Source organism: Clarias gariepinus, chromosome 14, assembly GCF_024256425.1.
Source record: "Clarias gariepinus isolate MV-2021 ecotype Netherlands chromosome 14, CGAR_prim_01v2, whole genome shotgun sequence".
Lineage (NCBI taxonomy): Eukaryota > Metazoa > Chordata > Actinopteri > Siluriformes > Clariidae > Clarias > Clarias gariepinus.
Genome location: NC_071113.1, coordinates 13,862,062 through 13,887,997, shown reverse-complemented (window position 1 = coordinate 13,887,997; position 25,936 = coordinate 13,862,062). Strand labels below are relative to the sequence as shown.

The 25,936-nt window shown below is 34.9% G+C and overlaps 4 protein-coding genes across 7 annotated transcripts; 1 reads left to right on the top strand and 3 right to left on the bottom strand.

The window, feature by feature from the left end:
• Nucleotides 1–4,104: 4,104 nt before the first annotated feature.
• On the top strand, nucleotides 4,105–6,709 carry zgc:163057 (Hemoglobin subunit alpha-D-like). 2 transcript variants are annotated; one of them, XR_008365629.1, is made up of 4 exons: nucleotides 4,105–4,240; nucleotides 4,347–4,557; nucleotides 4,712–4,901; nucleotides 6,164–6,702. XR_008365629.1 is itself a non-coding variant. In XM_053511788.1 (3 exons), the coding sequence occupies exons 1-3, from the start codon at nucleotides 4,149–4,151 to the stop codon at nucleotides 4,838–4,840; spliced, it is 432 nt and encodes a 143-aa protein (XP_053367763.1). In that variant the 5' UTR covers nucleotides 4,105–4,148; the 3' UTR covers nucleotides 4,841–6,709. The 2 variants fall into 2 exon arrangements, 1 of the variants encoding a protein (XP_053367763.1); XM_053511788.1 differs by having other exon boundaries at nucleotides 4,712–6,709.
• Nucleotides 6,710–8,188: 1,479 nt separating this feature from the next.
• On the bottom strand, nucleotides 8,189–10,709 carry aqp8a.2 (aquaporin 8a, tandem duplicate 2). The gene is made up of 5 exons (XM_053511648.1): nucleotides 10,394–10,709; nucleotides 10,161–10,287; nucleotides 9,658–9,872; nucleotides 9,430–9,564; nucleotides 8,189–9,311 (listed from the first exon to the last, which is right to left on the bottom strand). Exons 1-5 carry the CDS (start codon nucleotides 10,639–10,641, stop codon nucleotides 9,269–9,271), a joined length of 768 nt encoding a protein of 255 aa, XP_053367623.1. The 5' UTR covers nucleotides 10,642–10,709; the 3' UTR covers nucleotides 8,189–9,268.
• A 2,424-nt stretch (nucleotides 10,710–13,133) lies between these two features.
• On the bottom strand, nucleotides 13,134–15,652 carry aqp8a.1 (aquaporin 8a, tandem duplicate 1). The gene is made up of 5 exons (XM_053511711.1): nucleotides 15,361–15,652; nucleotides 14,585–14,711; nucleotides 14,132–14,346; nucleotides 13,667–13,801; nucleotides 13,134–13,543 (listed from the first exon to the last, which is right to left on the bottom strand). The coding sequence occupies exons 1-5, from the start codon at nucleotides 15,615–15,617 to the stop codon at nucleotides 13,501–13,503; spliced, it is 777 nt and encodes a 258-aa protein (XP_053367686.1). The 5' UTR covers nucleotides 15,618–15,652; the 3' UTR covers nucleotides 13,134–13,500.
• A 1,454-nt stretch (nucleotides 15,653–17,106) lies between these two features.
• lcmt1 (leucine carboxyl methyltransferase 1) lies at nucleotides 17,107–25,565 on the bottom strand. Of its 3 annotated transcripts, none has more exons than XM_053510907.1 (12): nucleotides 25,497–25,565; nucleotides 25,121–25,215; nucleotides 23,252–23,343; nucleotides 22,306–22,427; nucleotides 22,028–22,104; nucleotides 20,459–20,520; nucleotides 20,267–20,369; nucleotides 18,789–18,909; nucleotides 18,529–18,630; nucleotides 17,686–17,777; nucleotides 17,397–17,494; nucleotides 17,107–17,266 (listed from the first exon to the last, which is right to left on the bottom strand). In XM_053510907.1, exons 2-12 carry the CDS (start codon nucleotides 25,204–25,206, stop codon nucleotides 17,244–17,246), a joined length of 978 nt encoding a protein of 325 aa, XP_053366882.1. In that variant the 5' UTR covers nucleotides 25,207–25,215; nucleotides 25,497–25,565; the 3' UTR covers nucleotides 17,107–17,243. The 3 variants fall into 3 exon arrangements, with proteins under 3 accessions (XP_053366882.1, XP_053366883.1, XP_053366881.1); XM_053510908.1 differs by having other exon boundaries at nucleotides 25,304–25,521; XM_053510906.1 differs by having other exon boundaries at nucleotides 25,381–25,521.
• Between the last annotated feature and the right edge of the window lie 371 nt (nucleotides 25,566–25,936).

Sequence of the window (25,936 nt, the reverse complement as noted above, 5' to 3'; positions counted from 1 at the left end):
GCTACATCTGAGTATTGATTGTGCTGCAGGTACAGCTTCATCTGCGTATCATTTGTTGGATACCCTTATGCTTGCTAACCCACTTCCTTCCTTCTGGTTGCTGTCAGCCAGACAGATGCTCTTCTGACTCTGCATAAGGTGACAAGTGTAATCCAGGACATTGTACAGACTGCTCACAAGCCTTCAGCGACAATTAATCATTTAAAGTTTTTTACATAAAAAATGGGGACTGGATATGAGAAGCTGGGCATCATTGAATATAATATCACTAACAAGAAAATTACGTTTTGTTAATAAATGTTAATCATCTCCAGAATTATTGGCATTGTTGGTAAATATGAGAGAAATCTAATCTATATTAAAGGTTCATTTAATAAGCCTTCAACAATTATTTATCCATCCATCCATCTTCAACCGCGGGGCAATTATTATTATTTTTCATTATATATTTATTATTTATTTATTTAATTAATTATTTATTATTTATTAAATATGTGCCAAAACTAATTAGAGAACATAGGGCATAACAATAGGCGGCACGGTTGTGTAGTGTTTAGCACTGTCCCCTTGCACCTCCAGGGTTCGGGTTCGATTCTCGACTAGGTTTGATTCCCATCTCTGTGTGCATGGAGTTTGTATGTTCTCCCTGTGCTTGGTGGGTTTCCTCCGGGTACTCCGGTTTTCTCCCACAGTCCAAAGACATGCAGGTTAGGCTAATTGGCATCCCAAATTGCCCGTAATGTGTGAATGAGTGTGTGTGCCCTGAGATGAATTGGCACCCTGAAGAGATTATTATAAAAGCAGAAAAATGGAAATTATTCCATATATTAATTTAGGAAAACTTGGAATTTATGGGTAAAACATAAGAGCAATCTTCCTGTGAAAAGAAATAGAACACAATAATTCCTGCTCATTTTATTCGCTCACCTGCCTTCCAGTAAGAATGAGCTAAATCACTGGCTTTATTTCAGGTTATAATTGACAAAAAAAAAAAAAATCCCCCAGCTCTAACGTGTTAATAGTTCATTATACAGTAGAACTTGGGTAGGATGTATTATTTAGTAGTGAATAAATAAAATTACATTGGTGATACATAAATAATGCTACCATTTTCATGGTAGGACAAAAGTAACAAAAAAGATAACAAATAACTGGGTGAGATTTTTTTTCTTTCTTTTAGAGTCAAAAATAAAAGCTTCTTATAGGATCTGTCTTTTTATTTTTGGACCTTTAAAGCTCACCACTGCCACCTATTGATCAAAATCACAATTAGCACATCATTGTGTGTATCTCCCCGTTAGTCTTAGAATAAAATAAACTGTAACAAATTTACTGTATATAAATAAATAAATAAATTATTAAACAAGTATGCAGCAAGTTTATAAATAAAAAGCTCTCTCTCTATATTTTTTATCCAATACTATTAATATGTAATGTGCTTAAACATTTTTTAAATTATTTTTTAAACAAATTTACTCAGGTAAACACTAAAACGTTTGGGAAATTTCTTAAAAATAGAAAAACAAAACAAAAACATTTTGATACCATATCTGCCACACATTCTGTATGCCCCAGTTACTGCCACCCCACTCAATCTTTTTCTTGCCAGCAGAGAGCAACAGAGATCCCCTCCTGTGGCCTTTCTTGTGGACTCTCCTGCGCAGTTCATCCCTCAGTTTTTTAATGGAATTTAAGTAATTTTAACAATCCAGTTAAAATATTCAGATTTCCACTTACAATCTTACAGTACTTCACAAAGTGCATGATACTAGGTGTCCTACCAACATTCTCATAACCACTTAAACAATATCATCACAGATCCTCAACCATACAGGAGATCCTGTAGGGCAATTTGGTTACTTTTCGTATCACGCTTTTTGAGTGTTTGTTGGCAAAAATGTCAACTGTTGTCTCATAACCATTGACTGAACAATGAACCCCAAAATACAATTCAAATTTTTTGTCTTAAGCTTCCTCACGTGTCACAGGTTTGTTGAAGAAACTAGGAGTACATGATATAAGCACAAAAAAATCTATCATGTAATGTACATGAACATGGCATGGATAAAAAAAATCAACCACACTACTCACAACAGAAACTAGACAAGGAGTATGTAAAATTGTCACTTAAATACTCATTACACCATGAACAGATTCTTGACTGTGAATATAGTAGCACAATTAACATGCTAGCTATACTGAATGTTTTACAAAGACTGACAATAAAACTTACAGACCACTTGACAATAGAAAACACAAACCAGCCTAGCTGGAAAGACTTCTGCAGGAGATGAAGCTCCTGGGGATAGTAAATGCATATAGTTTTGGGCAAAAACTACAGACAACTAATCTGAAGCTAATTCTTGTTCTCATTGACTATGGCTTGTGAATGGACTGACTGAGATTGCCACACACCGAAGGTGAGATAATGATGCAGCTTATGATCCCAGTGGGCTGGCCAGGGGTATAGCACAGAACTCCGATCCCTACACATAAGCAGTCTCATTGGGCCCCTTCCTTACTTGATCCATATCTCACACTGTTTATTTCAGGCTTTCAAGGACCCTCCCACCATTTCTGCCCTGATTAGTCAGTCCTACATTTCCCCTCACTATGACACACTGCTAGGATTGGGTATTAACATGAGGTTTAAGAATACATATTTTGTATATATCCTACACGTTGGTCTGACCTTGGGAACAAAAAAGGAAAAAACGATACTAAATAACTAAATTGATAAATTTTCATTTCATTATAAACTTGTAATTAGCGGTGAAAACGTCAGTGTAAGCTTTTTTAGACATACTGTATGCAAGCAACAGGTTTTGGAAAAGTGATTAGATTATTTTTTATGCACAAACACACAATAAACGGGAACACAGCTGACAAAAACTCTTTAAGATATCCATGATTATGTATGTAGCTAGTTTACACATTAAGTTGATGCTGAGTCATGAGTTATTTGTGTTATGTGAGGCAGTAAAGGGGACAGGAGCAGAGCTAGGGGTGATTACTGCACTGTTTCCACCCTCTGTCCCTGCCTGAACCTCTGATAGGAATGTACAGTCTTTATCAGCCTACAGTGTATGTGACCCAGTTGATCCCCTCCCATTCTGGTAAACTGTGATAGATCAAAATCTTGGCACACATACCATTATTTTCAGGTTTTTCTTCCTAGTTTAGGGCACTAACAGAACCTAATAATGTTCATTACACACTCTGCAACGGTTTTCTTAATGTAAAGAACTGATATTTGATTTAATTATACTTGCTGAAATGTTTCCTGAATACTTATAAGAATTAGTAATATATTTTTATTTTAAATGATGTTTACCTGGACTGCTTGAACACGTTTGAGTTGTCTTTCATTTTTTTTTTTTACAGTGTCTCCTTTATTAGTGTTGAAATTATGTCCCGTATTAAGTATAAAAATATGAAGATATTATGCATTATGATGATTGTACAGGAAATTAAGGTCGTTAATGAATTTTTATTTCACTGTTTGTACTTGCAGTTTATTACCATAGTCCACAGCTTCTCTTCTCTAACACACACACACAGCCTCAGGAAGGGCTGGGGTTTAGCTGAACTGTTTGGATCTGGTGCATTTTACAGCAGAAAATGTGCAGGACATGACATATTTTTAATATGCAATTTCTTTTAAACTGCCTTATTCAGGGAGATTTTTTTTTTTCTTCTGTGTCATTTGAATTGTTTTAACGTGTTTTCGGGCAGATCAGTGTGCAACTGCTGCGAACATGTAAAAGAGGCATTTTTATATACAATACACTGTAACTAATAGCCTATAGCCTTATAGCCTTATCAGACGGTCTTAAGATTTGTTCAGGATTTTTCCTAGAAAAAGAAATCTTAATAAAAAAAAATCCTCAATTAAGAGATTCCTTTGAATTTATAGGTCACACTGGCAAGGTTTCAGGTTACCCCCCCCCCCCCCCCGGGTATGACGCAGATGCCGCGAGGTGACGTCATTAACTGCAGCTTACCGCCTGAGGAACACTTTCTTTGAATCCGAGCGGTGAAGATGGTTAAATAACAAGCTGCTCTTTCAAGTTTGCTATATTAAATAATTTAAAATACATATATTTTTTTTCCCTTTTCACGTAGTACTTTAAAATATATTGATCGCAATGCTTTCACAGCTCGAGAAACAAATACTCATAGACCTGTGGCACAAACTGACACCAGAGGCAGAAGATATTGGAGGTGAAGCACTGTACAGGTATGATCATGATAGTTTTGCCTATCAGTATCAATAATGTGCTCTTGTATGAGAAATAAAGTTAGTTCTTTCTCTGTCTCTGTCTCTCTCTCTCTCTCTCTTAAAGAATGTTTACAACGTTCCCCAAAACCAAGACCTACTTTGGTCACCTGGACCTCAGTTACGGTTCTGAGCATTTGCGCTCTCTGGGGAAGAAGATCGTGCTGGCCATAGCGGAGGGAACGACGCACATAAGCACTCCGCTTTTCACCAGCAGTCTGGGCTACCTCAGCAGATTTCATGCCTATCAGCTGAGAATCCACCCGACCAACTTCAAGGTTCTGCTCACACGTGGATCACTCCTAAATTACACTACATTTGTCCAATAGCAATCCTTTATTTCATTTTCCTGCTGTTTGATTTATTTAAGAAATGCCATACTGTATACCAAGCAAGAGCACTAAAAAAAGTCAATGAAACTTGTTTCCACAGCTGTTTAATCACTGTATGCTGGTGACTTTAGCTTGTCATTTGGGGGAGAACTTCTCAGCTGTTGAACACGCAGCGACTGATAAGTATCTCTCAGCTTATGCAGCGGTGCTGGCGGAGAAGTTCAGATAGGAATGTTCATCATCATCATCATCATCATCACACGTGTCTCTTTCCACATTTCGAATAAGAGGTCTATACACCGCATTGTTTTTCTTTCATTATTTCTTTTATTATTATATTATTCCTTATTTAATTATTGCTGTAAATAGATGCTGTAAACTGTTCTTAAACTAAATACACTTTCATATTTGTCATTTTTGTTATTTAATAAGACAGTAGAGAAACTATCGGCGATGGCAGGTGAGATTTGTGCCTTGCCGTATCTAAGCTTAGGACAGACAAGTTTAACCTTGGACAGACAGTCAGTCCTGTATGAATTTAAAAGGACGTTTAAATCCCGCGACTTTGTGTTGGCCTTGAAGGCTTTATTTCATCTCCCTCTAGTGGTAGATCAGACAAACTACGATGTAAACTTTAGTATACAGTAGGCTCTTAAGCAAAAAAAAAAAAAAAAAAAAAAATATATATATATATATGTTTGTGTGTGTGTAAAATTGCCATTTTTGTCACTGACTTATTCCAAGGGACATCAACGCCCAAGTCTTTTGGTTTAACATCTTTAAGTGGCTAAAAGATTTCCATACTTTCCACTTTTTTTCTTCAACTTCAAGCAGATGAAGCTTCTGTGGAACTTTTTGAAGTACTTCATAAAGTAAATCAAAGTCAAAAAGATCATAAGTAAGTGTGGTACAGAGTTTACAGGGAGAAAGAGCAAGAGAGGAGAAATGATAATGATGGTTAATAAGAAGATTGAGTGGCAGTTATGATTATTAAACAATGAGAAAACACTGCATTTTTAATAGTTATTATTTATACAGACATACATTATATATATATCTATATATAGTGACTTATGACTTATGAAGTCACTTTTAGCTTTGGATGCTACAATGCACATAATGTGGTGGCCAGTTAATTTGTGAAAATGAGTCCTTATGCCTCCAGAACCACTCTTTCACGATTTCAGTCCTAGAATATGCCTGTTACATTAGGGTAGAAAAACTCCATAGATTTTATATCCTAGTCATTAAGTACATTCACATTCAGTACATACATAAGTTGATTTTATTTTATTGTCACATAATATTGCTGAGCCTAGAACTGACCCACTCCCTAGCAAATTGGAGGCTTTTTTTCTTCTGATGCATCTCACTAACAAATGGTTTTCTTATGGCCACACGACTGTTGAGTCCAAATCCTGTGAGTTATTACATTGTTTGTGGATGAAAATGCTCTTATTTCACTATTAAGCATGGTTGTTACTGTTGATTCTTTTGTCACCTGTTGTCAATAAATCTCCATTTAGGATTATTTCTACCACATTTTTTCCAGAAATTTGACAGTTTAGCAATATCGATGCAGAAGTCCATGCTATCCTGGTCTAATTCAAAAGTATAAAAAGCAAGCTACTGGACAAAAGAGTTACGATCAACAGGATAATTCATCCCAACATGACTCTTTCTGGACAGGATAAGAACATAATGAAAACCCTATGTGCAAAGATTGTCCTGAGTGCTGATCAGTTCATTTTTCATACATGATGCTACTTCATGAGCTAATTATGAGGAGCAATAAAGCTTATCTGGGAAAAATGCATGATTATGTGGTATGGATTTCCGCAGTATTTTTGTTCATTTTTTAAAGAGTAATAAATGTATAGCTAATTACTGTCTACACATGATGGTTTGAAGTTACAGCTGCAGTTTCCCTTAGACTTGCCATAAAAAGCTTTTTTTTAAAGCGGGGTTTAAGGTAGGTCTATATTACATCCTGTATCATTTAAAAGGAAGGAACTATACATTTCCTTGTGATATAGAGAGCTTCATCTCTACAGGGAGCTACAGCGTTTATAATATCTCAAGGTTAAAAAAAACACACTTAGTGCACGTTTAAAGCTTTAAATTAATCTAAGGTTATTTACACGATTTTTTTGTCTACCTCTTGCTACATTATTAATGATGAAGAGTAGATATGTCGTATATTGATTAGTTATTATACCTACTTGTACATTTACTATAGTTGAGTTTATTATCAATATGTTTTAATTGAATAAACTAGCTTATTTAGAAAAAAATATTGAAATGTAAGAGAAATTGTGAATAAAAGTGCAGCTTTAATTTAAATTCAGATGATTTTTCGCGTAAAGATAACATTTTAAATGCCTATTACAACTTAAATGCATTTTTTCCCCTTTAAAAATGTCAAATGAAATGGAGGATCGTCCATATACAGTAGACTTATGTCTTAAAAGCCTTTACAAGAATTCTAGTTACAGGATCTATTTCAAAACATTCAGGCTATAAAGACACAAAGCTTATATAACACACTAACAAATTTTTTTATAAGGCTGTAGTGATTATAGGGAATATGTACAAGAAGTAAAACTTGCTTGACATGACTTGCATTATTCTTGTGAGTGAGTTAATAAGTATATGATTATAAGCTATAAGACAGGTTTACTGAGTTTACATTGAGCTCATGGGCAAATATATCCCCTGGTTATATTGCACACAATGTGCAGAAGGATAGAAGAGATTGGGCACAGTTATTGTGACCACTCATTTTTTTGTGTTTTTGGTTTAGAGATTGTGCTTTGGGATGTTTCTCTTATTGTATAGTATTTCCAGAATCTGTTTTGAATTCTATTTATTTATTTATTTTATAATGAAATGCATTCAGGCAAATGGCAAACTCAGACAGTATTTAACTCTTTGTATTATGTCACATTGCTTAAATAGGCTAATTTGTAAAAGCCGAGCACCAAATCAACAACTTTTTCTTGGATCTTTAGAAGCCAAACTAGATACAAGACATAAATACAGTAACAAATGTTTTACTCTTGATTACACATTCACCTTTATCCTGAATGATTAAATATGAAATGTATAGCCTATTAAACAACATGTGGATTACTCAGTAGATCGGCAACATACGAAGACCTATTACATGACGTAAAACAGAATAAAATAAAAACAACTGAGTTTTAGATATTTTTAAGTGTAATTTAACTTCTTAAGCCATTTAACAAATACAAGCATTCTGTATATGACCTAAATTTACAGACAACATACATATATAGAGATTTCCCCTCAAATTGCACTATGACTGTTAAAAAGTATGAAGTGGAGTCTGAATATCATGTGACAGATGAGTTCATTACAATCAGATGGGCTCATGACACCTATAAGAAAAAATAAGTAAAAGCCTTCTCTAATGTGCTGCAGCACACATGCACTATTTAATGTTTACCTTTTTAATGCGCAACTAAATAAAAAAAAATCATAATAGTGCATGCTATTTTTTCACTCTCTAAAAAAATCACTAAACAAATTGTCCATGACAAAAAATCTCCCAATGTTTATAAGAATATAAACTTTTAGATAAGAATAGAAAGATAGATGACAAATATTAATAATAATAACGGTATTGACCAACATTATAGCAGAATATGGAGAACAGGCATGTTTGAAAGTTTGGGACAGGTGTATAATGCCGCTTATTTAGCAAGTAATTTAAATTAAGATGATTTTCATGTAAAGATAAAATTTTAAATACCTATTAACTATTAAATGCAGTTTTTACCCTTTAAAGATGTTAAATGAAAGGAAGGATCGTCCATATACAGTAGATTTATCTTTTAAAAGCCTTTACAAGAATTCTAGTTACAGCATCTATTTCAAAACAATGTAAATGTATAAATATACATTCAGTTAAAATTAAACAAAAATATTAATATAATTTGAGATTTTGTCACAAAGGTTGCAAAGATAAACCAGAAACATTCTCCACTTAAAAGTGGCAAATAGCTAGAGGGAAAAAAATCAGGATAAGTATTTTAATTGATTTTGAGGTGATTTAAATTTTCTGTTGCCTTTAAAATCACCTTAAATTGACTTTAATCGTTCAGTAAAAACACTAAGAATGAAAGGGTTAAAAATGTGCTTCTCTCATACATTTATCAAGTGCACAAGGTCTCCCCCAAAAATCTTTGCCTTTATTTATGCAATTTGATGCAAAATGTGCATAATTGTTTTTTGAAAATATATTGTTTAGTATAAAACAGTTCATTTCAGAGTAAACACTTATAACTCCTTATAAATACATTTTCATTTTAATTTGTTGAAATCATCAGGTATTGTTATAGAATGTATTCATTTCATGTTTTAGTATAAAATATTAAAGAATTCAAAATGTTGGAAATTAATAATATGCTTATAATTATCACTGAAAGAATTAATTAAACAGTGTACATTTTCATTTGTTCCTTTGTCCTGTGCTTTGAAGTGTTATTATAAAAGTATTATCATTATTTTATTTGGGTATATATAAAACATCCAGCTGGCCGCATGAGCAATTCAGAACTCTGAGAGGTACATCAACACAGGTGAATGTTGAATAAACAGGCCTGTATTTTTAAAGCGTCTTGTGATTGCAGGTTCATTTCAGTACAACTCGAATCTTCTCATCACCAAGCAGGAGCCTTAAAAGATTAATGCCATAGATTAGCAACCATACTTGTAATAAAATATAATGACGTGATTAGTCCAACAGTCTAAATGTAGATCAGTCTGCATTTATACTGTAAGTGGTAGACTCACCTTACAAGGGCTGCAGCTATTAAACCTCCTCCAAAAGGACCTACCCAGTATACCCAGTGATAATCCCAGTAACCAGCAAATAGTGCAGGTCCCAAAGCTCTTGCAGGGTTCAGACAGGTGCCAGATACATCACCTCTAAGATATCACACAGTATTTAAAGGTCAAGCAGAAGAGTATTTGGATGGATAACACCATTAATAAATGATCATAAGTTGTTTTTTGTCCTACCCTGCCAGGATGTTAACAATCACAGTGCAGCCCACCAGGAAAGGTACCATGGGACTCTTGCTTTTCCCATTTACTGCCCCCAGCAGCACCACCATAGTCACTAAACAGGTCATCGCAATCTCAGCGAAGATAGCTGCTGGGATTTGTTCATCTGATTGAAGAATGGTAAATGCTGCACCAGTGGCATTTGTGTAGTGCTCCTTTGATGTCATGATCTGAAGAAAGCATTACAGTATCATTTTGATAAGCCCTTTTTATTTTGAAACATGTTCAAAGTGAGTTCATATACAAAGCATTTCAAAAGTCTACAAGCATAATGCAAATTAAAAAAAAATTCCAATTTTTTTTTTAGATCACTATTTTAAGTTTACATGAATTTTTTTAAGTGAAAACCATAGTGTGTTTTTTTTGTTTTTTTTTTTACAAAAAATTTGAATTTTGGAAGCATTTCATCTAGGTGTCAAAACTTTGGAAAACTTATTTAAGTTTAGAACTGGATCTACCTTTGACATGGCAGCACCAAGCACACCTCCCACCAGCTGGCTAATAAGATATGGCACAACCATTGTTAACTGCATTCCTCCACATAAATAAATGGCCAAAGTAAACGGTGGGTTGAAATGAGATCCACTGTAAAGCCAGCAAGTTTTTATTTTAGAACTCAGTACTATCCAATACACATGTTTCACACACAGATGTTAACACAGAAATGGTAATAATACTGCAAATGTTCTACCTGATCTCTGCCATACATGCTACCATTACAGCCACTGCCAACCCGTGCACCAGCGCTGGCTGCAGACGACCCGCTGCCTCAACATTCTCAATCACTGACACACAACCAATGAAGACAAAAAACATAGTCCCCACAAGCTCAGCAATGCACGGCTGGATTATTCTCTCAAACATGTTGGCATGTTTAGCTGTCTTTCTGTCTTCTTTGGATCTGTATATCTCTTTAAGCTCCACTTTCTCTTCATCCATCTTTGTGTATGTATGTACTGTATGTTGCAGTTTAGCTGCTTTATTTAAAGACCAGCAAGTAACAGACTAGTAACCTCTGTACTGGCGTTTATAAACACCTCCACTTTACTATCACCAGGCTGACACAATAGATGCATTATTACTTTGACCCTCATTACAAGAGTCCAAACTTTACATAGTAATACGCACATTTACATCACATTTGCAGGCAGTTTCAAACACCCTGGCAGGAGATGAATAGCAATGAACTGGTTTTATTAGGTTTTAACCAACACAACATATTGAGATAAGATGGTGTACCTCTGAGAATATTAAGCACAAAGAGCAAATATGACTTTGTCTAAACTCCTGTGGCATTAAATCTGTGCCATTTATTAAACAAATGAAAAAAAAAAAAAGATCGCTAATTGCATGGCTTCCTCCCGTTTTTTTCCAGCTGATACTGAAATAAGATAGTTAGCACAATTGGTAAAGGTATGTATGAGGTTTAGGAGGAAATGCCTCTTAAATTATTCAGTTTATTTTTATACTGAAAGATTAGATATATTTATTCTGTATTCAGGATCGCAGGGGGCCTGGAACCTTAGGACACTTAGGGCACGAGGCAAGGTCCAATCCATCACAGGGCACACACACTCATACACACACTACTAGCAATTTGAGATCGACAATTAGCCTAATCTGCAGGTCTTAGGACTGTGGGAGGAAACCCACTAAGCACAGGGAGAACATACAAACTCCATGCACACAGAGACGGGAATCGAACTCGGACCCTGGAGGTGCAAGGCGACAGTGCTAACCACTACACCACCGTGCCGCATAGAGTAAAACATCATTTCACAATTCTTGGTGGGCATTTTTGCTTTGTGCAACATCCTTTGCCAACATAATAACACAGAGAGACTGGAGGACACAGAATAAGAAGCAATCAGGCTCTCCAGTCCTCTATTGTGGACCATCATTATAAGCGCTTAGGTTTTCAGTGGAGTTTATGTCTGAAAAGTTGGATTCTGTGATCATTGGACCATTTTTGTGTGGATTGGGGTGGATGTTTTATAGCCATTGTATAATTTATGAAAGTTATAACATTCCTGTATCATTTTAGTTTGATATTCTGTAATCTTCTTCATGTTGATGAATGATTAAGGGAGTTTGGCCTCTCTGCCAGTTGAACATAAAAAATGAATTATGGAAGTCTACTTTAGACTATCTAGAGTTGCCAACAATTGCAATAAATGCATTTTATTTTTATTTTTTTACATTTTTACTTAAAGTTTTTACATTTTATTTAAAAAAATTCCTTACACAATTACATAACTTACATAATGCCTTTTTTCATGTGTTATAGCATATGAAGTCCTTTTTTAAAGTTGATATACAGTATAGAACTTTTTTTTTTTCTACAAGCAGCAAAAACAGCTATGGAATAGTAAAAAAAATGAAATCAAATTTAAATAAAAATGGGAAATACCCACTTTTTAGCATGTAAGAGTTAAATGTAACATGTAATTGTATTTACAAAACTTCCTCTGTAAACACATGTGGAGTCCTCTTTTTCTCTCATGATTAACTCGTTCTAACACATATTATGTTCTACATATTTGATGCAGTCCTTTAAATGATCTTTGTGCTGTATCTTTTACTGTTATATTTTGGTCTTTCCATGTTCCCGCAGGGGGAAAAAATCAAGTGGGCTTAAATCTTGCAATCAAAAAGATAATATAATCTATGTATTATAATAATAATAATATTATTATTATCTAAGCTATCTGAAGGTAATTACATCTCCAATGAACTCTTCATTCAAAAACAAGCAAAGCCTATTTAGTATATTTGTTTCTGGGAAATTTAAAAACCCAAAGATACCGTTTAATTTGCAAGGCAAATGTGCAACAGAGAGTGATGAAAGGTATTTCTTTTTAATTATTTTATGTCTTGAATCTTTTTGTACTGTATGCTGGAGCAAAGTGTGTCCAGAGAGAATTTTCACCAAGTGGTAATAACATTTATCTTACCTTTAATCTTATCTTTTATCTGGAATAACTCATTACTGCAGAGCCCGAAGACATGAACTAAGCAAATGCAATTGTTTGCCTTTTTATATAATACTGCAGTAATATTTTCCAAAGCAATTATTTCAGTAGGAGCACAACTAACTACAGTTCTATCTTAACGCTCTGTAATATCCAGAGGTCAAAGTATGACATACTGAAACAATTGAATTTGTCCTGTCATATATTGCATAAGAAATAGTTTATCTGCGCTACATCTTCCTCCATAAAACATTATATTTGCTTATCAGTTTGGCTCACTGTAAGGCTTTGTGTGAACTTTATCACTTCACTCAGTTAAGATTCTGCAGAGCTGCAATGTTCCATACAAAATGCTGATCTTTGATCTGAAATATGAGGGGTGCTGAATTTTGAGCTCACAACAATTAAAGCACTCACCTGATTTTAAAGTATAAAACACAAGGTCAACATTTCATTTGCACTTTTTTTATGTTCATAGCCACGCTCAAGGAACAATTTTATCTAAATTATTATTTAACAAAAGGTTTTATTTTATACATATTTTTTCATAATTATATAAGAATACACAATAGTAAATATGTAGAAAATTAATTGTTACAGCAGATTGGAAGAAATACAATACAGTTTTATACAGTTAATACACAATTGTTTGTCTGCTACAGGCAGTCAGATGGTTTTTCGTTTTTTTTTTTTTTTTGTAAAATAATGAAAGAAAAAAAGTAGGTACTGTAAAGTTAATGAGAGACTTTGTACATAGCATCATGAATTGGCTGCTTAGGCAAGAGTATGTCCATGAATAATCCTCATACTGTATATTGCAGCTCTATTATTTAAATAGAATGCGGGTCTTCTTGTCACCCATCAATAACCTAGAACAAAGAATGCACAAACAGTTACCTTTAATATATGTACAATAACAACAGATTGTAAAATTAGATTTTTTTTTTACAGGAATAGCTACAAATCTAAACAAGATAAGTGATATACAATACCTGACAATGCTGACAGTAAACAAAGCACCAGTCAGAGGTCCAATCCAATATACCCAGTGGTAACCCCAGTAATCAGCCACCACTGCTGGTCCAAAAGCTCGAGCTGGATTCATACATGCTCCAGAGACCATACCCCTGTAAATTTAATATCAAACAGGCATTAGATATGCATTGCATATGCTTATCTGCAAGTTATGGCATTTACTAGCTATAAAGCAGTTCATCTACTATAAAACCATTATGTAAATGTCTCGTAGATTTTGAAATTTCGTTCCCCTTAGCTCATTACTAATTAGGTTTAAGCATGTGTCATGGACCTAGAAGAACAGTTTTAACTGTAGATAACTTTTAGATAGATAGTTTATAAATATTACTGGTAAATTTCCTAAATAAAAGGTTATATATGCCCAATATAAATGCAATATTTGATTAAAAATAAATAAATAAAAAACTAAAAAGATTTACCCAGCCAGGATGTTTGCTGTCACTGTAAGGCCGATGAGGAAGGGAGCGAACTGGCAGCGCGTCCTCCCATTCACAGCCCCCATGCTGACCGACGTGGTCAGAAAAAGAGTCATCACAATTTCAGCCACAATAGCAGGTCCTGCTTGAGAGCTACTGTTTACAGCAGTGAATGCTGCCCCAGATGCATTACTGAACTCAACAGCTGGGGAGATGGCCTAGAGGACACAAGATAACCCTCATAAAAATAATGCATTACAATGAGCATTACTGAAAAAAAGTGAAAAAATTAACTTGAAAAAGTCTTGAAAATTTTTATTGTAATTTAAATATTATAGGAATTATTATTATTATTATTATTATTATTATTATTATTATTATTATAACCTATTTGATGTGATTGAATTTAATTTAATTATACTGTTATTAGTACTGAACAATACTTATTAGTCTTACTTTGGCAAGACCAGCTGCAATCATTCCACCAAACATTTGAGCAAGTATGTATGGAACAAGAAGGACGAGCTCCATTCCTCCCACAAGGTACACGCACACCGTCACGGCTGGATTAAAGTGTCCCCCACTAAAGAAAATCACAATCTTATATTATATCACATTACATTAGAGAGAACTAAATTTGCTGCTATTATGACTGGTATCTGTTTTCTTCCTTTTGGGTTGGAATAGACCCATACTGTATTTAGGGATGCATAGAATTGACAATTTTAAAAAAATTCAAATTTTCAAAAAGGCTCTCAGAGACAAATAGCTACCGCTAAAAGAATGATAGATCAATGTAAAGAAAAGCATAAAACATCAATAAAGTTAGGATCTGTTCAACCTGGGCCTCCCGAAAGACATCTTCATGCTAATGAGAATAAGTCTGTCATTCTATGGCTAAGTGATGTTCTTAAAGCCGTTAAAGGAAAGTCAAGTATTAATAACGCAATAATAGCTAAATATTCAATTCAACACAAATTTTCAAACATTTAACAAATTTGGTGCATGCATTTTATCATAAAACTATGGCTCCCTATTTAATACTCGCATGTCAGTATTGCAGTACAGTAGATTTTGAAAGTGGGAATTTTTACATTTTTGTTAGTTTTACAACATTTTACAAAGTATCATTGCTATTCATGATACAATGATTGATTTGAAAAAATAGAACAAGATAATAATTAAAATAAAAGCAAACTCACTACAAGTGCAATCAACTCTAAAGTCCTGACCTGATCTCTCCAAACAGTGCGATAGCGATAGCCAGGGCCAGTCCATGTGCCAGCGCAGGCTGAATGCTCCCTGTGATTCCCACGTTGCCGATGACTGAGATGCAGCCTACAAATATGAAGAGAGTGGAGCCGATGAGCTCGGCCAGGCAGGGCTGTACATAGCGTTCGAAGAAACTCATGGGGGCGGCCTGCTCTTTCTGACTCTGGACAGTCTCTGCGCAGGCCACAGTAAATAGCTCACACTTGGAATCAGACATGTTCCTCTATGGTCACCAACACTCTGTGCATGTGTCCTCCAATTCCACACTCATAAAGGTGCATGGGAGGGAGGGAATGAGAGTGAGGGAGGAAGCACCAGGCAAGTCCCCCCTCCTTCCTCTCCCATTCAATAACTACAAAAACCACCTACGTGTGCAGGGCAGTAAAGAGTATGGGGTGATGGGTATCTGATTATGGATGGGTACTGCTTATCTATGACCATCTTATCTGTGACCATATAACAGCATGTTCGTGACACATGGCCTATCTAAAGCAAGACTTAGATGTAATATTTGGCACCTGTCAATCACACAGATGATTATTTAAAGACAATAATGAACATCCTTGAGAAAAAAAAAAAGATACAGAACTAAAAATTGATCTGTGTGCTGTACAAGGCCACACTCGGTTAATGTTTCCCTAAAAATACCCTGTCAAACACAAGGGAAACTCGAGTGATATCAGGGTCCAGTGTCCACCTTGAAACCCTATTTGTCCAAAAACTCTGCTAAATTGTACACAAAGCATTTTACAATTCAGTGTAACACATGAGATATGGAATATTTAAAAATAAATTAAACAATATAAATGTACAACACCTGTAACACATGAAGCCTAAATTACTGTAGCTTGAAAAAAATGGTGACGTCTAGTGCAAGTGAATAACATGCCATATAATTTTATAGCTAATTATATTACTATTTATTACTTTCCAGTGCATAATGCCAATTTGTTAAAATATTAAAGGTACTCTATTATTAATTTATGTATGCTATAATTAATATCAGATAGTATTCATACAGTATTCATTTATCTAGTCTATTCAGTTTTTATATACAGTATAAAATTATATAAATAAATGGGCATTTTGCACTGTAAAGAGTGATAAAGAGTAATATAATTAGCAATAAAATTACATATCGCGCTCTTCACACTACAGTTAACGTCATGTGTTACTGATGTTGTACATTTAAATTTATTCAAGATCTCATTTGTCACACTGAATTGTTAAGTATTTTGTGTAAATTTTGGCACTCTCATCTCCCTCATCAACAAGATGTCTTGGCCTGCAGACCTCATGCTTACAGGACAGTTTATGTGTTTTTGTGTAAACTGTTCTATGTCAGGAGAAAGATACGTTCCTGAGATTTTCCTCGCTGCCCTTCAGGTTCCAGTAGTCATGTCATGGTTAAAGTCAATCAAAATTTTCCCTCCATTCTGATGCTTGATGTAAATATTAATTGTAACTCTTAGTATTTCATGCATAATACCTGCACGAATGCACAGGAATTTCTAATAAAGTGGTCACTAAGTCAACTTTATGCATATACATATACACATATACTTGCTTGTTAACTTCAAAGCCTTTAATTATTCTATTATCAATTATTTATCTTATTTTTTCATGTTATGTAATTAGTACTACCACTACTATTGTTATTATTACATATCTCCTCACATGGGAGCTATTATAGGAGAACAAAGGCAGAATAAGACAATTTAGTGGTCGCATCTTTTTTTTATTGACGTCACAAAGGAAGAATAAGCTGAAATGACTTCCTCCGATTCATGTTGACCTTGGCACAAACATGTCCACTCCTCCCAACCAGGGCAGGCAGTTAAACTCAAAATCCAATTTGTGAAATGCCTAAGAAAGGGAAAAGGGTCATGGCATTTATTTGTGGTCATTTATGAGAAGTGACGGTAAAGAGGAGAATACAAGGAACAATATTTTTCCTGATACTGTACTATTTAAAAGCAGCAACACTTAAGCTCACCTAGACTGAGTGCATCCTTCATTGCCCAGCAGATACTATAGTGTTGAAGCAGCTGTTGGAGAAGTTCTTTTTCATCTAAAAACTCTAGCTGTTCAATTCTGTGAATACAAACAGTCTCATAAAACATTGAAAAGTCACATACCAATCCCAAATTCTTTATGGTACCAAATATCCTAAATGCATTGTTTCCAGTGAATGTAACAATTTGTCACACACAATGTACTAGATTAGTCATGAGATCCCATAGGCACAATACGCAAGCTGCTTTTTATCCCCTTGTATCCTGTACCTGCTTATGTCTTCCTGAGGAAGCAGGCTATAGACTGCCATCATATCAATTGCGTTCACACTCTCCCATCCTGTAGAGAGGAAGCGTTCTTTCTGAAAGAGATTGTATGTAAAAAAATAAAAAATAATAATAATAAAAAAAAAATCACATCCATTTGTCGATTTTTTAAAGAAAGAAAAATTTCTTTTTAACAGAAAACAGAATTTAATAAATCAAAATATGTCTATAGTATATATACATTTGAACCATGATAACAGTATACAGTCTTGGATAAAGTTGCATTTAACCTTCCTGCACTTTGAAACTGCTTACGTGGGACTTAACAGCTGCTGCACTAAAACACTATATCTGAAAAATTATGTCTGATTCCCAACCACCTGGCAGGCACTGAGCAGTCAGTAACAATGCAAACAACACTACACACAAATAATATATACTGCAATGCTCACGATTGAAAATATAAAAATGTTTAGCTTTAAATTCATGGATAAGCTTTAAGTTCATGGATAGACATGCTTTTTATAAATTATAGCAGGGGTGGAAGTTTCTCTAATCTAGATTAATCCTATTACCCAAAACAGGCCAACATTAAATGCAAAGTGCCTGAAAACTGCAGTCAGAGGAAAGGTGAATATGCAATTTATAATGCAACTTCTCAAAGGCCTCAAAGTATAGCTCTTCATAAAAACAGCCTGTAGCTGTCTCAAAAATTATCCATTTGCATCACTCTTATCATAACAGATGCATAACTAATAATAACTAATGATAGATTTTTTAGGAAACACTCTTATCATTAGTTTAAGAGATAATTTTACAGCTCAGTCAAAATAAATTCTCTTTTACCTGTGAATTTAAGGACTGGCACACATCCACTCCGGCTAGATTACACTGCCGTCTCTGCAAATTCTCAATCATGACCTGCCCAAAGCGGTCAGCCATGTTTACCTAAAAAAGGGGGCAATTGGAGAATCAGAAATGGAAGCATTTGTTAATTAACCTTATTACTGCCACGTTATTCTAATCATCACTTCTATGTATTTAACTATAGGACAGGTTCTCATTTCCTCTTTAGTGATTGTCAGAGATTGTTACCTGTTTCTTACCTGTTCGTAGTTGATAAACATAGCAGTGTGGAATATGTGTGCCGCCCATTGAACAAGTTTGGATGATTGCTCTGGGTTCATGTACACCAGCACACATTCAGAAACAAAGAGTGTTGGCAATCTAATTGGAAAAAACACAGAAGACATAAAATACAACAATGAAAAGCAGGGTGGAGTAAGCGGCAGTGTTTCTCCTATAGTGTGGCTACGCAGGACAATACAACATTAGTGTATTCTGACCACAGAGAATTGTTTAGTGTAGAGTAGTTTTTCAATGTCAGTTTAGTCAAAGCGAGTAATTAACTAATCCCAAAAGTAAATTATATAAGAGGTTGAAAAGATACACCTTGAGATATACATCATATTTGAACTGTGCTACAGGGTCCAAATGTAGTCCTGATTTAGTTGCCTCTTTACTGTTATAATTACCTTGATTTACCTAAGAAGGCTTTACTAGATTTTTGAGCGTGACTTTGGATGAGGCCTGGCACATTCCGCTTTATTTCAAAGGTATTCAGTGAGGTTAAGGTCAGGGCAGTGTGCAGGTTACTCAAGTTCTTCCATACTAACCTTGGCAAACCGTGTCTTTATGAGCCACATTTTGCGCCCAGCAGCACTGGCATGCTGGAACCAAATAAATTTTTTTTGGGACCAATAAAAGTAAATTGTAATGGTGTTGCATATAAACACATCTGAGAATGTTTAAAAACAGGACAAAAATAGGTATAATGGTCAGGGGTTCACAAACTTTTGGCCGTAAAATGTTAATTATTAAATAGATTATTAGCCACTAAATAGAATATTGCATACAAAATCAATCTGTTAACAGTCTGCAGAGGCATAATTCATTTATCACTCATTTAATATACAAGCCAATATTTTGGAGTGAAGTAAAGCCAAGTTCCACATTCCGTAAATGTGAGTTACTCAGAGGAAGTTAAAGAATGGCGTCTGAAGAAAGAGTCCTTGAAATCGAGGTCATTGATGTCATAGACGTTCTATGTTCGGTAAATTTTCCAAGACTCCCTTTTGCACATCCAAGAAGATGAGCTTTTTTGACGCACATATGGACATTTTAATAAATCCCCAGTGTGCTCTTATTGTGAAGGCCGTTACCACTGGGGTATTTAACCAAACAATAAATGTGAAATCATATCAAAGCGAACCAAGCCCAGTGTATTCCTGTCACGCGCAAGGACCATGGTTTTAGTCAAAACATCCAACAGAATTCATGTGATTGGCAAGATGAAATATAAACAGCAGTTTAACACACCAATATTTACACAGAAATGACTTAATCAGATAGATCATCTTGACAATAATACATGCAACTATAATGGAAGAATTCACAGGCATGTTCTTTTAATAATAAAAAAATATATCAGTGAAAATTTTCCTATGTCTTATAATGCTGTCTATTGTTTAATTCCCATTAACCACTAAAACCTCACAAAACTGGACCAGAATACATGACTTACTCTGTGTTTATGTGAAATTTTCTGAGTTTCTCCTCTAAACCTGGAAGATCTCTGAGATCAGCACTGATGATACAGTATCGGTCTGAGTCCAGGTTGTGACCATCTGTCAAAAAGACCCATACAAATACAAGCATAAGAACAAACCACTTCAAGAGCAATATGAGTAAGGTTTGGTAAGTTTTTTATTATTACCTAATAAGAGAGAATCTGATGAGTGGGTTTCAATCAAGGGCTTTGACAAGGGAGGTTTTGTCCTGCAAAAATGAAAAAAGTATTAATAAATCCTTGTGGATTGATAGAGAGATAAATAACAATCTCTCTTGCTAGATCTATGTATCTATGTATGTACATATCTAGCTAATATACACATACATACAGTGTATATACACATACAGTAAAACTTTGGATTGCAAGTAATTTGATCTGCGAGTGTTTTGCAAGACAAGCAAAATTTTTAAAATAAATTTTAACTCGATAAACAAGCGAGGTCTTGAAATATGAGTAGTACATATACACTTTGTCTGTCGAGTGGCACGTGATCACAACTGACCCAATTATCTCTCTTGCATTGTGGGAAATCATCTCCCATGTTCAGTCTCAGTACTCGTGCGTCACTCGTATAGTCAACATCCGGGCAACTGTTTATTGTTTACTATAACACCGTGACACTGTGTGTGCATGTGCGCACGCTTTTTCTATGTTGTATCCAAGTGTAGTACCTGTTAATTTGTAAAAGTACTACAACAAAGTTCCCCATTTAAAAAGGTAAAAGGACTGTAGCAGTCTGGGAGATTAATCTGATAGTGCAACAATGCATTTCCACAAAATCCTTAAAAGGAGGCAGTATTATTAGAGAGATTCCTTGTTAAAGTTGCACAAAAAAAAGATTTTAGTGAGCCAACAGAGACTCTATGTCAGAGAGCAGTGATTTACTTACTGTATGTGAAAATTATTCTACACAATACCCCTCCCTCCTCTTTCTCATCTTATTCACACCATCTACTATTATTTTTAAAGGTGAAGTGCAGGTTAATCTGTTTTATTTTTACTTCACATTTTGTGTTAATAATTTTTATTTGAATATTTTTGAGTTGTGGAATAAATCATCTGAGTTTATATTATTTCCTATGAAGAAACTCCCTTTGATATGCGAGTGCTTTGGATTACAAGTACATTTCCGGAACAAATTATGTTTGCAATCCAACATTTAACTGTGTTTTATATGAAATGTTGGATTGCAAGCATAATTCGTTTTTCTCTCTTTCTCTCTCTCTCTCTATATATATATATATATATATATCACATGTAGAATTACAAAGTACTTCACTTTTAGAAACATATATAAACTCACTATTAACGTATTAAATTTTCTGTACAAGACAAGCTAAACATACAAGAGAATGTGACTGACTGAAGCAAATAGTTGTGCCAAGTGTATTATATAATAGACTACTATATTAATTCAGAGGCATCTAGAGAGGTAAAGATAAGTCTCTTATGAAAAATGAATAGTGTTGCCTAAACTAAACTTTTGCCAATCCTGAGAGATTTTGAGAAGACACTAAAACAATATTGGTAAATTAACCCCCATACATTTTAAACTAAAATAATTATGTTGGAATTTCCCCCCTTTATATTTTCATAGCCTTTGTTTCCCTCTACAGGCAGTTCACTTTTATGACATGTCATAACCATGAGTACAACTAACTACCAACAGGTGGTGACAAACTGCATAAAAAAAAACTAAATTCTACACCTTACTTGATATGGTGTATCTTCCTGGCAACAATCATAGGGAAGTCAACTTCAAAGTACTTTTTCGGCAAAGTGTTCTCAGCCTACCAATTAAAACAGGAGGTTTTATGCAACATTTTACAAGCCGATCAAAAATAAATAAAATAAAATATAAAAGAATGGTCTGAGTAGTGTCAGACAACAATGACAGACAGCAATGTTCTTCAGTAAATGGTGCTTAAAACACTAATAAACAAAAGGAATAAGAAAATACATTCCAAAAGCAGGTGTTCTTTTAGTTGTACCTTTAGTCTCCAGAAAGTGGTGTCCAGTCCAGCGCCAAGATTCACAATCTGGCAGTCACACTGAGTCTTTTTAAGAAATGCATCAAGCAGGTGGTTCACTCCATGGACACGGGCATAATAGCCTACAACATTAAACAATGTATATCTGTTAGAAATTATTCAAGCATGATATCATGACTGAGAAGTGAGATGGAGATAGACGGTAGCATTTATGTAATTTTTGCCAGCTGCCCATATGTATAATACACTGCCTGGCCAAAAATGTGTCACCGTTTAAGAAGGGTCAAATTATTAGGGTGCATCAAACGAAGAAAACAACTAAGGAGATTTAAAATTACTGGAACTGGGTTAAGAACCCTTCAACACGTTATAAAACCCTGGAAGTTTGTGGGCCTGTGTTGAGAAATTGTGAGGTGGGAAAAAAAAAATAGAGATCACTTTAACAATTGGTGAGGTTGCATGGTAAAAAAAAAAAAAAAGGTAAAAAAACATAGCCATGTTTAATAGTGAAAACAAAAGCATTTACAAAAAACAATAATGTGATGAGAACAGGATTGGGACTAAACAACTGTGTCCATAAGAAAACCACAGGCTTCAATTTAAAGATTTGACTTTGGAGCAGTGGAAAAGATCATATGGTCTGATGAGTTCAGACTCACCTTATATTAGAACGATCATCAGGGTAGAAAAGGGAAATGTATAAAGCGATATACCCATCATGCATTGTGTCATCTGAACAAGGCTCTGGAGTTATAATCTGGGGTTGTTTCAGCTGCTCAGTTCTAGTCTCAGCAACGTTATGTGGCAAGAAAAATGAAGTCAGCTGACGACCTGAATGTCCTGAATGACCCATATTGCAAAGGGTGACTAAATAAAATATTGAAATGTGTGTGACTTTTTTTGGCCAGGTAGTGTATATGCATGTTATACAAGAAATATATTTTACCTCGGTTAATCTCGGGTGCCTTGCGTTCGCCTGTCTGACGAACAAAATACTGTATGTAAGGGTCATTCCAGTATCCTTTGCTTGTTGCAAACCTAAAGTCATAATCAAGTCAATATGAGTATAAGTCAATAACAGATTAATAACAATGATGATCAGTGTAAATAATGACTTTCTTCAAATTAATGAGATAATATTTCAAGGCTAAAACATCTTCAAAGTAAGTTACTAGTTTAAGTACGATCATGCTAATGCAGGATAACAAAAACACAGGAATTGGTAGGAGTTCCGTTTTTTTCCTACCACACAAGGTGTACTCGTCTCGAAGGGAACCAACACACTTTAACTACTCACCTAAAAAAGTACTACATGGCCTTGCTCTCTCTTATCTTTATAAGCCCTTACAGCCGTACAACCCTGCTCAGAGTATCTATTTAACTGGGCAATGTGACTGTAATATTGACAATGTGATAAATTATGTAACAAGATGTACATCATAAAATCATGATATCATTTATTTATTTATATAAGATTTACATAACTGAGTTACAAACTAAAAGGAAGCAGCCAATGTTGTACTTTTTGGATCTTAAAAAATATTACATTATTTTTATTATTTTTTACATAATAAATGTAAGAGATAATTTTGTGTTGCAATTCATTTATCGCCAAACTGACTCCAAAATAAGTTTTAATTCTTTTTTTTTTATTTATACTGTATGTTTGTATTTGAAGTGGTAAAAAGTTGCTGTTCCTCTATAATCCTGCAGAAGGTGTGCTCTAAACTGTTCAGACATTGGCAGGCAGCACAGCATCCTGTGTGGAAAGCTTGTTTAAAATTATAACAAAATTGTGTTAAAAAAATTGTGTTAAAATTTTTTTTAATTAACTGTATGTTTCCTCTAAAGATGTTACACTATCGTTGATTCTATCATGTGACCGTCAGAAGAGAGGCATATATTTAAGTTAAAGTTTGTGTATAAATTTCTTGGACCCCTCTGTTTGTGTGTGTATGTATTTTGATGTACAGTATATATAAACACACACACACACACATACACACACACACACATACACACACACACTATATATATATATATATATATATATATATATATATATGCACACACAAACACATACACACAATATTGTGATACTTCTAGAATCGCAATACGGATCAAACAGGCACAATACCTGAACTGAGATCTGTCTGGCACAGTATTTTGTTCTGTTTACAAAGTGCTAGCAGTTAAGTAATGTAAAAAACAAAACCTTTCACATCTTTAGGCAAAAATGCACATTGCTGCCATAATTTAAAGCGAGTTTGAAAAAAAGGGCATAGATACACTGAAGGGTTTATACATTTTATATATATATATATATATATATATATATATATATGGAGAGAGAGAGAGAGAGAGAGTGGTTTAAATCTATGGCATTAGTGGCTCAGTGGTAGATTTCTCGTCTGCCATGTAGAAGGCCTGGGTTACAGCCCCAGCCACTGGATACAGTGCCGGTCCCAAGCTTGAACAAATGGGAGGAAAGCATCAAGAAGGGCATTCGGTGTAAAACCTGTGCCAAGTAGTGTGCCGATCAGATGGTCCACTGTGGCAACCGCTCGATTGGAGCAGACAAAAGACTATTGTGTGTGTGTGTGTGTGTGTGTGTGTGTTTTTTACAGGCATTCGTGGCTCTGTGTGTCACGAAAATGTTTTTTTTATTTTAATGCAAAACTAATTAATTGCTAGCAGTCCATGTACACAAACATATGGTGCCATACAGAACTCTGTCCAGGTCATATCGCCCAGCAGTGAGATGATACATTAGCAAGCAGTCAGTGAGCCGCTCACAGCAGCAGCAGCTCTGTACCTTTTGCATATCGATGCATCGTCGCATGTCGCCCTGACAGCTTCATCAGCCGTGTCAGAATCACCGAAAGGCGCTTTGGACGCCATCACCACTTACTAAATCACAAATATGTTTTATAATATATATTAAAATGATTGCCTTTTTCTTTACATGTGAAAACTACAAGGCATTACATATACATACACACAGTACAGTTTCTGCTCATGCACCAAATCAACGCTCTGAGCTTTAAGACTAAATCGTGTCGAAATTCACTTGACCTTTTTCTTCATTACTTTAACAACGCATATCCGATTATGAACTGATAAGAAGGTTTTAAAAGTCACAATATTTTATAATATTTATTAGATACAAATCTACATCTTTATTCACTCACGACTTTTCCCACAATGCACCGCGACAGCTTCTTCTGTATCATTGCGTGTGTGTGTACGGAGCGCAGGATGCACACCGCCATCTAGTGTCACAGTCAGGTTAGGTTTTTATTTGTATTTTACCCCCCATAACACTGAATCAAAATGTTTGGTTCAGGATCCTGGTGCAGGACAAAATAAAAAAGCAGGAAGGATTATCTAAAGTGTGCACAGCAAAATACACTACTACCAGGGGTGCTGTAGGTGAGGGATAATGATGTGACAGTTGTAAGGTTTTGGCATGGTCAAGTTTGGGGGCCCTGTGTATTAGACACGCAAGAGGCAGAGAACCTCTAATGGAAACCCTGACTACTACTGCTACTGCTGCTACTACTAATACTACTACGGCTCCTCTTTTGGTATCTTGCTCCGTCCACATGCGGCAATGAATATTCCCCACCAT